Source organism: Ichthyophthirius multifiliis, assembly GCF_000220395.1.
Source record: "Ichthyophthirius multifiliis unplaced genomic scaffold scaff_1120509250858, whole genome shotgun sequence".
Lineage (NCBI taxonomy): Eukaryota > Ciliophora > Oligohymenophorea > Hymenostomatida > Ichthyophthirius > Ichthyophthirius multifiliis.
In genome coordinates this window covers 12194-24379 of record NW_004086431.1, presented here as the reverse complement: position 1 = coordinate 24379, position 12186 = coordinate 12194, and the positions used below count along the sequence as shown (strand labels likewise).

Genomic DNA, 12186 nt, shown 5'->3' with positions numbered 1-12186 from the left:
ACAATATTAATACTAGAAACTAAGCTTATGATAAAAAGAAAATATAATTTTTAGTAATCTCTAAAACAATTGATTCAAAAAAAGATTAGAAAAAGATTTTGAAGTTCCAATTTAAAACGGAATTAGTATATTATAATAAAGAAAAAATCAAACGAAATGCCTATCTAAAATAAATAAAAATAATTAATTAAAAAAAGATAAATAAATATTGTTTTATTTAAAATATACAATTAATAAAATTATTTATTAATAAATAAAAGCTAAAAATAAATTTTAAAATTTTTAATCTGAAACGAAATTAAATCTTAAAAGCAAATCCAGTTTATAGAAAAATCTAATTTAGTTAAAGGATAAAATTAATAAAATTTAATTCGAAATAAACAAAAAAGTTGATTATGATAATAAAATTTAAATATGTTTAGGATATAATATTACAAACACATAAGATATTAAAATTTTATTTGATAAAAAAAAAGAATAACTTAAAAATAAAATAATTAAATAAAATGAAAAATGAAATTTCAAAATTTAATATTTAATATTTATTATAAAATATTAAAATCATTATTAATTTTATATAATATATATGTTTATTTCTATTATTTAATATAATAAAAAATTTAGTTTATTTATAAATAATATATTTTAGTTAAATTATTAATTCCTTAAAAAAATAAAATTTTTACATTCAATTTTAATAAAACCATTGTATGTATGATTTTTAGACTTTTTTTTCATATATAATTGTTCCTTTACTTATCATATTTTTTATTTTATTAATCCACTTCTTCCTCATCTAAAAATACATTGTTTAAATTTTCTTTTTTAGGTCCCTAAACAATTAATAAAAATAAAAATAAAAATAATAATAATAAGTTATTACATTACTAGTTTTTTAAATATTTTTAATGGATTTGTCATCCTCACTTAATACAAAATTATCACTAAAATTATTATTAGTTGTTTATTAATGAGATTCTTCTTCATAAATAGTTTTAAGTTTTTACCTTATATTTGCTTTAAATTCTTCTTCCTATTCTTGGATTTCCTATTTTTGTATTTCTTATTTTTCATCTTATAATCCTAATTACTCTTTTAATTTATTTATACTATTCATTCTATTTCCATCACTTATATTTTTTTTTTATTTATCTCTTAAATAACTAGTTCCCTAATCAGTTATAAATTAATGCCTCAATAATTGATAAATATTCCATCTTTCCAAAGGATTAATCTTAAAGCACTTATCGAGAAAATCTTTACATTCATCACTCACGAAATGAGGTATCTCTGGAGGTTTATTATCCTAAGCTATTTTATACATTGTTGATAAAGCATTTCCTAAACCACTAAAAGGAGGTTTACCACTTAACATTTCAATAACTGTTCCTCCTAAACTCCAAATATCTGAAAATCTAAAAAAGTATTTTTTTAAAAAAAAAAATTAAAATAAAAAATCTAAATACCTTCCATAATTTTGTTATTTTATTACTTCTGGAGCCATCCAATTTGCTGTTCCTTATAAACTTAATTATTTTTCTTATTATATTATTTTTTTTGCCTCTCCGAAATCTGCTACTTTACAAACTCCATTATGATCAACTAATATATTTGCTCCTTTTATATCTCTATGTACTATTCCATGATAATGTAAATATTCTAAACCTTAAAGAATATCTTTTGTATACTTTTTAACTATATTTTCATTTAGTTTTCCATATTTATTTATTTAATCACAAATTGAACCTCCAACTAAATATTCTAAAAGCACACTTATATGCTAACCGTTTTTATCTTCTTAAACGTCAATGTATTTTACTATGTTTTTATGCTTCATTTCTGATAGTAGTTTAACTTCTTTTATAATTTATTTAATATTCTATTTTTTTTTATAATATTTTTAGAATTTATTATCATTTTTTTTTTAAAAAAACGTTTGAATTGTTTTTCTTTTTCTATAGTTATTTAACTGCAATTTTTTCACCTGTTAATTTATTTAGACCTTCAATTACTCTGCCAAAAGAACCGAATCCTATTTCTTTTCCAGCTTTCCATCTTATTGTTTGTTTTCTAGATATTATTATATTTTTTTGTAAAATTTAATAAAAAAATGATATAATTTTAAATTTATTTTACTTTTCATTTTTTTATAATTCCATTTATTATTTTTCTTCTTTTATTAACTATTAGTAATATTCATATTGTTCATCAGTAAAATAATGATCTTAATTATCATCAGTATATTAATACTATTGGTTATCATTTTATTTAATTTATTCTTATCCTTATTTCTATCCTTATTTTTATTCTTATTTTTACACTTATTTTTACTCTTATTTTTATTCTTATTATTATTCATTTTCTTACTTTTTATCTTTTTCTGAAGAGTTGTTTTATATTTCTTATTATTTTATGTTTTATTCGTTTTCTACTTAGTTAGTTGCCTTTGGAGATTATTTATTTGATTTTAAATTGAGTTACTACTTGCATCTTCCTATTTACAAATTATTAAATTTATTTATTTTTGTAATTCTATTTTTTTTTTTATAAATAATTATTATATTGAAAATTTTATATTTTGTTCCTTTTATTTTGCTTAGTTTACTTTTAACAAGAACTTCCCATATTTTTTTTTTTTTTGAAAAATAAAAAATATTTTAATACTATAAGATTTTTTAATATTAAAAAATCAAATATTTAATTAAATTTAATAATAGAGAATTATATCATTAATAATTATTTTAATCTATATAAAATAAAATAAAAAGCATTAATAATTTTTTTAAAATTATATATAAAAAGATTAAATCTCGAAAAAGTCTTATTTTTCTTAATTAAGAAATAAATATTAATGTTGTTCATAGTTTTTTTTAGCTTGTTGGTTATTATAAATTAAAATAAATCAAAATTTAAAAATTATTAATATTTAATATATATACAAAAAAATAAAAATTTAATATCTTCATGAAATTACATTTAAATCTAAATAAAAGTAAATTAAAACTTTTTATAGAAATATAGAAGATATAACATATAAAAAACAATTTTTTTTTTTATATAAATATTGATTTTTTAGTTTTTAATACCAAAACTAAACATAAAACTTAAAAATTGATAATAGATAAAATATAAAAAAAATAAATAATAAAAAAAATATAAAAATAAGATATTAAATATATTAGTTAATTATAATATATTCTTAATTAATAAAAATAAAATATATAAAATATAAAAAAAATCTAATTATAAAAAAATTTATTATATTATTATATTTATTATAAAGGATTATATTAAAATATAAATATAAATTTATATTTATATTTATATTTAAATTTTTATTTTTATTTATATATATATATCAATGTCTAATTTTTTTAAAAATTTTACACTAAACTTTTTTTTTATTTCTATTAGTTCTTTAAAACAATTCAAATTTTCTTTTTTTGAGAAATTAATGCCAAGTTAATATATACCTAATAATTTATAAATTTGCTATTTTGCAAATATTGTTATCTATAATTTAATAAAAAAAATAATATAAATATTTTTTTTAATGTAATTAATTTTTAAAAAATTTTTTTGACAATTAATTTAAAATATAAATAAGAGAAACATTGGTTTTATATTTTTAAAGATAAATATTAGTTTATTTTTTTGGTATTAAATACTAAGATATGATAAAAAATAAATTAAAACCTTAATAGAAACTCATAACTCAACTTCAGTTTTTGTCTTTTGCGAAATTTCAGTCTATCTAATTGATTATAAGTTTTTTTATTTTTTTGAAAAATAATTTAAATTTTTATTTTAATTTATTTATTTGATTAAGATTAAAATAAATATTTTTTGTAATTTATATTTATAAAAAATTTAAATATTATAAATTATATATTTTATAATATTAAAAACAAATATATTTTTAAATGAAGTAAAATAATCAGGAAGTATTATATAATTAATAATTATTTTTAAAATAAATAATTAATTAAGAGATAATAAGGGAATAACTCAAGTCATGGAGAAGAAAATATACCTTTGAATCCTTAATTAAAGTTAGATGGAGCTTCCTAACAATAAAAAATTTCAAATTAATAATTATCATTATAAAATAATTTAAAATATTCAAAATATGTAGCCATAATTACAATTATTATTGATGTAATATTTGCAGAGATTTTATGGTAAATATATATTAAAAAAAGAAAAAATAATTAAAAAAACAAACAAAAAAAGCATGTTGGAAGATGTATGTAATTTTAGTGGTGTAGAAATAAAGTAAGAATTTAGTTAAAGTTTATTAATATTTATGTTTATAACATTCATTTTAATAGCTATTTGTTATAATTTAATAAGTGTATTTAATAAATATTGGTTAAATATGATTAAATTTGTTATTTTCTTATGGGGAATTATATTAATCATATTTGCAATTTTAGGTTTTGTTTATTCTTCTTAATTAAAAAAAAGTGATTTAGATGATGTCTGGAATCGTTTGAGTGACACTTCTAAAATTTATTATTAAAGAAGTTAAGATTAATTATTAAATGCTAATGTGAAGAATTTGATTTTAGCTGCTTCTTATCATATTGTTACGGGTTTTTTTTATTAATTATCTATTTATTTAGAAAAAAATTTAAAGGTATTTTTACTTTAATTTTATTCGCAATTATAGTTAATATTGATATGAGTGAAAACTTTAAACCTAAATCAACATCTATAAGATTAGGTTAAGAATTAGGTATATTTTTTTTTTTATTTAATAAGAATCAAATTATTTAATTTTTTTAAAAAAAGAACTTATAAAAATAGACATGAGATATTAAAAGTCAGATAAAATTAATAAAAGATAGGCTGAATCACCTAAGAAAAATATAAACGATTATGGATAAAATTAATAAAAAAATTATAATTTAGAAGGTGCTCCGGATCCTAAATAATTTCAACATTTAAATAACCCTTATAATAGTTGAAGCATTTACTTTTTTATAAATTATTATATTTTCATATATTTTTTTCTTGTTAACAATTATTTATTTATCATATAATTATATTATTAATTTTTTTTTAAAAAAAGAAATTATAATAATAAAAATAGACGTATACTTGATTTTATAATATAAAATAATTATCATCTAATAAATCTTTCAAAATAAACCTCTTTATCATTACTTTCAACAGTATCCATGAATTCTTTGAATTCCTTTGTTATTTTCAAAAGGTTTTCTTCGTCCCAGTCATTCCAAAAACCTAATGGTTAATCTATACCTATTAAATATTTATAATATAAAAATAATAAAAGAAATGAAAACTTTTTCTTTTTTATTCTTCTTTCATCTCTTCACTATAATAACAATGTTTAATAAATTACTATAATCTTTGTTAATATTTTTATCTATAATTTTCATCTTTATTAGGATTACAAGCTTTTAAAGAGATTGCAATATATTTAAGAGCCGTTTCTTTACAATTTAAAGTTGGGTATTTTATCCTTTTATAACCTTATTTATTTTATTTTTAAAAATAAATAATTTAAAATACCTAATTAAGCTAAAACTCTCATAACAATATTTCCTAAATGATGTTCCAAAAATGCAGTGCAATCTCCTTTTTTTGCAACTTTTTTAACTAAATTAAGAGGATCAAATTAAACAGGCAATTTATCATGTAATTTAATATTTTCGTAATCTTAAGGCATCTATTTGAACCTTACTTGATATTAGGTTGATGAAAATGAATAAATACCTCCTTTGTATTCTACAAGAAGACTTGGTTAGCTTTTTTTTAACTAATCATTTCTTAAAAATCCTGTACAATATCCTTTATTATTTACAGCTTTTTTATTTTTTTTAATTTAAAAAAATAAACAATTTAATAATTTAATATTTTTTAGTACTATTATATTTCTCAATTATATTATCAATAGGAACTTTAGATGGAAGATCATCATCAATATACTAATAAACATATAAATCAGGTCTATTAAGGAAATCATGCAATTCCTATTCATTATCAAGTACATAAATATATCCATCAAAATAAGCAATAAAAGGATGTCTAATATTATTTTAAACGTAAAACTTTTTAGTTTTAAGCGCTACAGGAGAAATGTTTTTAAATGTTGACATATTTTACAGTATTTCGTTTATAGTAAGTCCTAATTATCCTATATTTACAGGTTCATTAGTAATTAAAGCCCTTGAAAATTATTATCTACTCAAAGTAGTTTATCCAATATATAATTTAGCAAGGTCAAAAACTCCCCATTTAGATATTTTGGCATCCAAAAAGCGTACATTATTAAACGTAGTAAGATAGAAATTTTCTAAAATATCATTTTCACATGCTTATAATTTTTCATGCAAAATAATTTGATTATATCCGAATTTGTTTTTATTTTTAGTTTGTTTTTAAGCTCTTTTTTTTATTTCTGAATCATTCAATTATAATGAAAGAACAGCATAAGGAACTACTCCTTTTTATTAGAATAAAATTGCTTATTATTTATTTTAAGGTAATCCATCTAAAACCCATCCACTAGCTTTACAATCAGCCATTTAGACCCTTTATAAAACCAAATCAACAACCTATTAATCAGAAAGAGATTCTCCTTATTAAAGAACTTCTCGAGCATTTTAGTAAGTTAAACAGGGATGTTATGGTCCATAATCTTCTAAAACAGAAGACAATTTTATACGTACTATTCCTAGCTATTCTTCTATTATTTTACTTAATGTAGATTTCCCAGTTTTAGGTTTTCCTATAACAAAAACAATAGGTTTAATATTCACGTCTTTTGGGAAGCAATTATTTTTAATGTATTTCAAAGGCTCTTTTGATGCTTTTAAAACTTCTTCTTCTGAATGGAAATAGTAAATTCTATCTCTATATAATAAAGGGAAATCTTTTATTTTAGGAATTTCCAAAAGACTTAAAGGATTTTTTTCTCCAAATCTACTTTTTCTATATGTGTAACTCTTTTCAAAATATTATAAACGGAAAGGCTTTTCTTCTTCTTCATTTTCCTCTTTTTGGGGTTTTTTGAGGACATAAGTTTGTTATTATTCTAATTTGTTCTATCTTTCTTCCAAAAAGGGTTTTAAATTATAAGTTATTTTATCAAAAACATGCTAGATAGACCTTTCGCAAGTAATTTCAATAACCTAAATACCTAAATCTTCAAAAGCAGTTTTATATTCTTCTAATTTTGCTAAATCAGATTCTCTTTATTCAGTTAATTTTGCTTTTTTCTCGTTTATCATTTCTAATAAATTTGGTGCTTCAGGATCTTCTTGGTCTTCTGGTTCTTCTTCTTCTTCTTCCAACTAAGGCATTTCTTCTCCCTCTTATAAATTTGCTGCTAATTCAGCTAATTTTTCTTAACGAAGCCTTTCTTTTTCTCTTTGTTTCTCTAAACGTCTTTCTTCCATCTTCTTATTGTAAAGATCTTCAATTTCTTTTTAATTAAATTATCTTTCCATGAAATTTTTTTCATCAACTTTTAACAAAAGTACACATTCTGGTAATTTTCGAGATTCAGATAGAAGTTCAGGTAAAGACATGGAAATTAAATCTTCTTCTAAATCAAAGAAATTCCCATTTATAAAAACTTATTTTACATCACTCATTATTAATTTCATTAAGCGAATTTCTTCAATTCTTTTGTCGAAATCAGCTGCTTCTTCTTTTATTTCTGGATCTTCTATTATATTTCCTTCCTCATCTTTTTCTTAAGGCTTAAAACCTTTCTAGAATACACGATCTTATCTTCTCTAAATTTTTTAAAAATAATAATTATATATATATATATATATATATATTTTTTTTTTAAATTAACTTTTTCCTTTTCATTAAGAATATGATTAATTAAATTCTATTTTAAATCCATAACTGGAATTTTATATTTTTCATAAAGTTTTTATAATTAAGTATGTAAACCAGAACCTCTAACTCCCATAAGTAAGATACGAGGTGGAGGTAATTCTAAATGATGACTACCATCAACATATTTCCAAGTATTTTCTTAGAATTTCTTTTTTTGTTCTTCTGAATAAAATTTATGTCTTTTGCCTCTTACAATAACTTCGTTATCTCCTCTACCTGGCACAAGCCATTATTCATCCTTTAATATATTAGAATTACATAAAAATAATAATATGAAAATACCTTAAAAATAATAGGGCAATAACTACCATATTCACCCCAAGTAATAGGATCATCTTCCTCTCCAACATCAGCTGGATATCTAGCTAATTCTTCAGTATCGAATCGTATAAAAAAAGGATCTAATTAAACTCTAATTCTATTATAAACTTCCAATTCGGTACCTTCAATGGGAATTTCTTTAACAGAATCTTCACTATACTGTTCTTTTAAAACTGCTGTTGCATCAGTTATGTATTTAACTTCGTTTTCAATATTAAGAACTTAATCTTCCATGTTTTTTATAGTTTTCAGAACTTTTCCTTCTTCTTCTTCTCCTTTATCATTCAAAACAATAATCTTGTCGAGCAAAATATTATGATATTTAAGCATACTAATTTCTTATTCATTTGTAGGATAACCAATTATACACAAACCTTAAACAGGCTTTAATTTACCATCAGGTTAAATAACTTAAATTAAATTCTTTAATGATAAGTCTTCTATCGGAGGTGTTACAGGTCTTTCATCATCAACTTCTTTTTTCGCGCCTTTCTTATTCATTTAAGCTTTTTTTGTAGCTGCCTTTTTAGCTGCTTATTCTGCTGCTGCCTTGGCTTCTTCATCCAATTCTTATTCGTCTTCGTTTTTCTCTACACCCCAATTTTCAGGCTTTTTTTATAAAGTAATTCCTAATTTATGTAAAACTATTGGCCATATATCTTTTGCTGAAATCAAACCTCCCTATTAACAAAAATAATAATTTAAATAAGTTTTTTTTTTAAAAATAAAAAACTTTTTAAATATCTTTCCATTCTTCAGCTGAAAAATGAATATGGTTAATTTTCGAATCAAAATTAGAAACTATATGTTACCCTATTTCAATTTCTTATTACTTTTGCCACTCAAGAATTTCCCCAATAATAGCTTCCAAATCAACAACCAAGAATCCGTATTAATCCGCAAGTTTATTCGCCATAGTTTTTTTCCCTGATTATCTAGGTCCAATAATAGCAATATTGTATGTTTTAGGTAACTAAGGTTCTTTTTACAAATATTTTCTTGCATTTCTTTCAAATGCGTTTTGATTTTCTTCATTTTCGAAAAGGAAAACTCTTCCAGCGTAATCACAAGCAAATTCCCCTTTTCCTATCAAAAGTCTTCCTTTACTTAATTCTACAGGATCTACTTATTGCCAAGGAGACCATTTTCTAACCATTTTAGTTTCTTCCAAACCTTATGTAAGAAGATCTTTTTCAGAACCTCCATCAAGTTTAACAGCTAAAGGTCTTAAAGGTTAAACTTCATCACCAAGACATTAATATATATATTCAACAAGTTCCTCATCTGATTATCCATTTAGGTTGACTACAATATGCTCATTTTCAGTTAAATGTTATAAAAACTCATTTGCGCGTTTTCTTTAAAGATTATTATATTAATTCAAATGTTCCTTTAATATTTATTCAACTTCACAAGGTCGATAAAGCATTTCGTTTTCAAATAGAGGTTTTTTCCCCTCTTCATCTTCTTCATTTGCTTCTTCTTCTTCAGGGACCTCTTCTCCGTCATCATTTAATCTTTTTTTAGGTTATCTTGAAATTTCTCTTTCTCTTTCTGAAAAAATTTTCAAATTTTCTCCATATAACTCCATAACAGATCCTCCAAACTTTAATACATCATCATCTTCACATGAAAATTCTATTATATGTGAAAAATATCTACATCCAATTTTAGGTAAAGCGACTTTATTTTTAATTATAGCATCAATCCAATCTACTTCCCCTTAAGAAAAACACAAAGGAACATCCAAAATGAATCCTTTGTTTTAAGGTAAATCATTCTAAAGTTCATTATTAATTAATTCAATCAAATTATTTCCCGATATACTTTTTCCTTCTAACAATTCCTTAACTATTTCTTTTTCCCAAGGTAAGCTTTTATCAGGTTCTTCTTCTGTTGCATTTGCTTCATTTTCTTTTACTCTAATCATTAATTTTTCTATTAGAAAACCTGCTTCTATATGTATAATATCAATCTTTTTTTATAATAAGGAACAAAATTTGCTTTTTCCAGTTTTTGGTTTACCCATTACCAACATTTATAAAGGTCTTTTATTTGCATATTCTAACACATCCTCTTTATAAGCATCTAATGTATCCTGGGGTATTTTTCCTCCTTTAGAAATAAATTATCTGAATTATAAAGTATGATCTGAATTTTACTTTTAATTTTCTTATTTTAATTCTTTTAAGCTTATTTTTAATTTACTTTAATCTATATGATTTTATATTTATTTTATTAAATTAAAGTCTAAAGTTCTGATGTATTCTTTTAAATCCTTTGGTCTTTTTTTATTCCTTTTCTTGTTTTCTGTATCTATTAACTTCCTTCTCTATGCATTTCTTAATTTTTGTTTTTTGTGTAGCTAATCTATTTAATCGACTTCTAAATCATCTATACTATAGAAATCACTTAGAATATTAAATTTTGATTCTATTCCAGTTTTATCTTTTATTTTAAAATAAATATTTAATCTTATACATACATGCATTTATATGTTTAATTACTTCTTAAACTTTCAGTTGCAAAAGGATGTCCTAAATATGAATTAATTCTATGAAGCAATTAAACATTTTATTGATATTTTTATAAATGAGCACCTAAACAGCCTATCATTTATATAACTTCATTTTGATTTAATGCAATTTCAAGGCTTTTGATTAAATTGTGTTAATTTTCACATGCAATTACTAGTTTTACTCTTTAAAAAAAAATGAAAAAAATAAATATTTTTTTAATCTATAAAAAAAAAAAAGTGATATATACTATTCTAATAAATGAATATTTTTTTAAGGTAAATGAAAAAATTCAGAATTTGGTATCTTTTTGTATTTATTTTATTAATAATATATTTATTATATATATTTACAGCAAAGTTATTAATATTAATAGCATGAATAGCATTTTCTGCTGAAAATCCAAGTGGTATAATTTAATTCTCATCAATTATATTTCTTTCTAGAACCAAATCTTCCCTTTCATTCAATGATAAAAATAATTATTAGTCATGAAGTACTTATTCTTCGAAATAAACAATATATTAAGGGAAATCATTTCTTTAACTTTAACTAAATTATTCTTCTATTTAATCTCTATTATACAAATAAACCTTAATTTTGTAATTTAAATGTATTTAACTATTATCTTTAATTATATTTTTAATTTTTATTATTTGAACAAAAAATAAAAAATACCATAAACATTTCTAAAAGTTGAAGTTGTAGTTCTATCATAAATTAAATCTAAAAATGATTAATAGGATTAAATATTAAGGTTTTCGATAAATCTTACTGCTAGATTTGCAAAAAACTCACAAAAAAATTCAAATGATAGTTATTCTTTATCATTATGTGTACAAATTTTATTTATTTCTTCTTTTGCTATGTAGATTAATAATTCTTTATCTTAAATATTTACAAGGAATTTAAATAATATTTAAACATACTATATTTATTAAAAAATGATTATTATTTTTAAATAAATAAGTTTTCTATATATTTTTATTTGCCTTTTAAAATTATTCTCTTTGAATATATCCTGAGTAATTAATATGAAATAATTTCCAGATTTTAATCAAACTTTCTTAACAAGTTTGATTTATTTTTATATTATATGTTAGTTGTAATAATGATTCTCCTTGCTATTCGCATATCATGTCTTATTTTTTGTTTTTTTTATATATATTAGCATTTTTAATTTATTTTTTTTACTGTTTATAAAGATTTTTTAGGACATTTTTTTAAATATTTTATTTAATTATTTATATTTTATTTAATTGAAATTTAGGAAGATAAATGCTTTTTAAAATATTTTTTTATTTTTTTTTATATAAATAAATAAACAGTTATATTTATTATTAAAAAATAATTATTTTTTCAATTTATAAGTAATTATTATTATATAAATTATTTTTTTCTTGATAATATATTTTAAAAATATTATAAAAACAGCAATAACAAATTAAAATAATAATTTTTTAACTTA

At 20.5% G+C, this 12186-nt stretch overlaps 2 protein-coding genes across 2 annotated transcripts, besides 15 other annotated features; both read right to left on the bottom strand. All coding sequences in view use genetic code 6, as the record gives it.

Moving 5' to 3' along the window:
• Window positions 1–734: 734 nt before the first annotated feature.
• IMG5_103100 (protein kinase domain protein) lies at window positions 735–2159 on the bottom strand (the record flags this gene model as incomplete). Its single annotated transcript, XM_004035174.1, has 6 exons — window positions 735–833; window positions 884–944; window positions 1008–1415; window positions 1467–1857; window positions 1985–2070; window positions 2137–2159. The coding sequence occupies 6 exons, from the start codon at window positions 2157–2159 to the stop codon at window positions 735–737; spliced, it is 1068 nt and encodes a 355-aa protein (XP_004035222.1).
• Window positions 843–872: a microsatellite.
• Window positions 1031–1071: a microsatellite.
• A 114-nt stretch (window positions 2160–2273) lies between the features above and the next one.
• Window positions 2274–2357: a microsatellite.
• A 749-nt stretch (window positions 2358–3106) lies between these two features.
• Window positions 3107–3162: a microsatellite.
• Window positions 3124–3162: a microsatellite.
• Window positions 3125–3156: a microsatellite.
• Window positions 3129–3165: a microsatellite.
• Window positions 3166–3168: 3 nt separating this feature from the next.
• Window positions 3169–3207: a microsatellite.
• A 78-nt stretch (window positions 3208–3285) lies between these two features.
• Window positions 3286–3351: a microsatellite.
• Window positions 3305–3351: a microsatellite.
• Window positions 3308–3357: a microsatellite.
• Window positions 3358–3850: 493 nt separating this feature from the next.
• Window positions 3851–3884: a microsatellite.
• A 1244-nt stretch (window positions 3885–5128) lies between these two features.
• On the bottom strand, window positions 5129–11968 carry IMG5_103090 (hypothetical protein; the record flags this gene model as incomplete). The annotated part of the gene is made up of 13 exons (XM_004035173.1): window positions 11913–11968; window positions 11711–11859; window positions 11397–11646; window positions 11072–11346; window positions 10969–11024; window positions 10710–10903; window positions 8936–10650; window positions 8164–8883; window positions 7835–8119; window positions 5894–7769; window positions 5539–5832; window positions 5310–5498; window positions 5129–5247 (listed from the first exon to the last, which is right to left on the bottom strand). The coding sequence occupies exons 1-13, from the start codon at window positions 11935–11937 to the stop codon at window positions 5129–5131; spliced, it is 6147 nt and encodes a 2048-aa protein (XP_004035221.1). The 5' UTR covers window positions 11938–11968.
• Window positions 7271–7309: a microsatellite.
• Window positions 7793–7817: a microsatellite.
• Window positions 11039–11070: a microsatellite.
• Window positions 11969–12186: the final 218 nt, after the last annotated feature.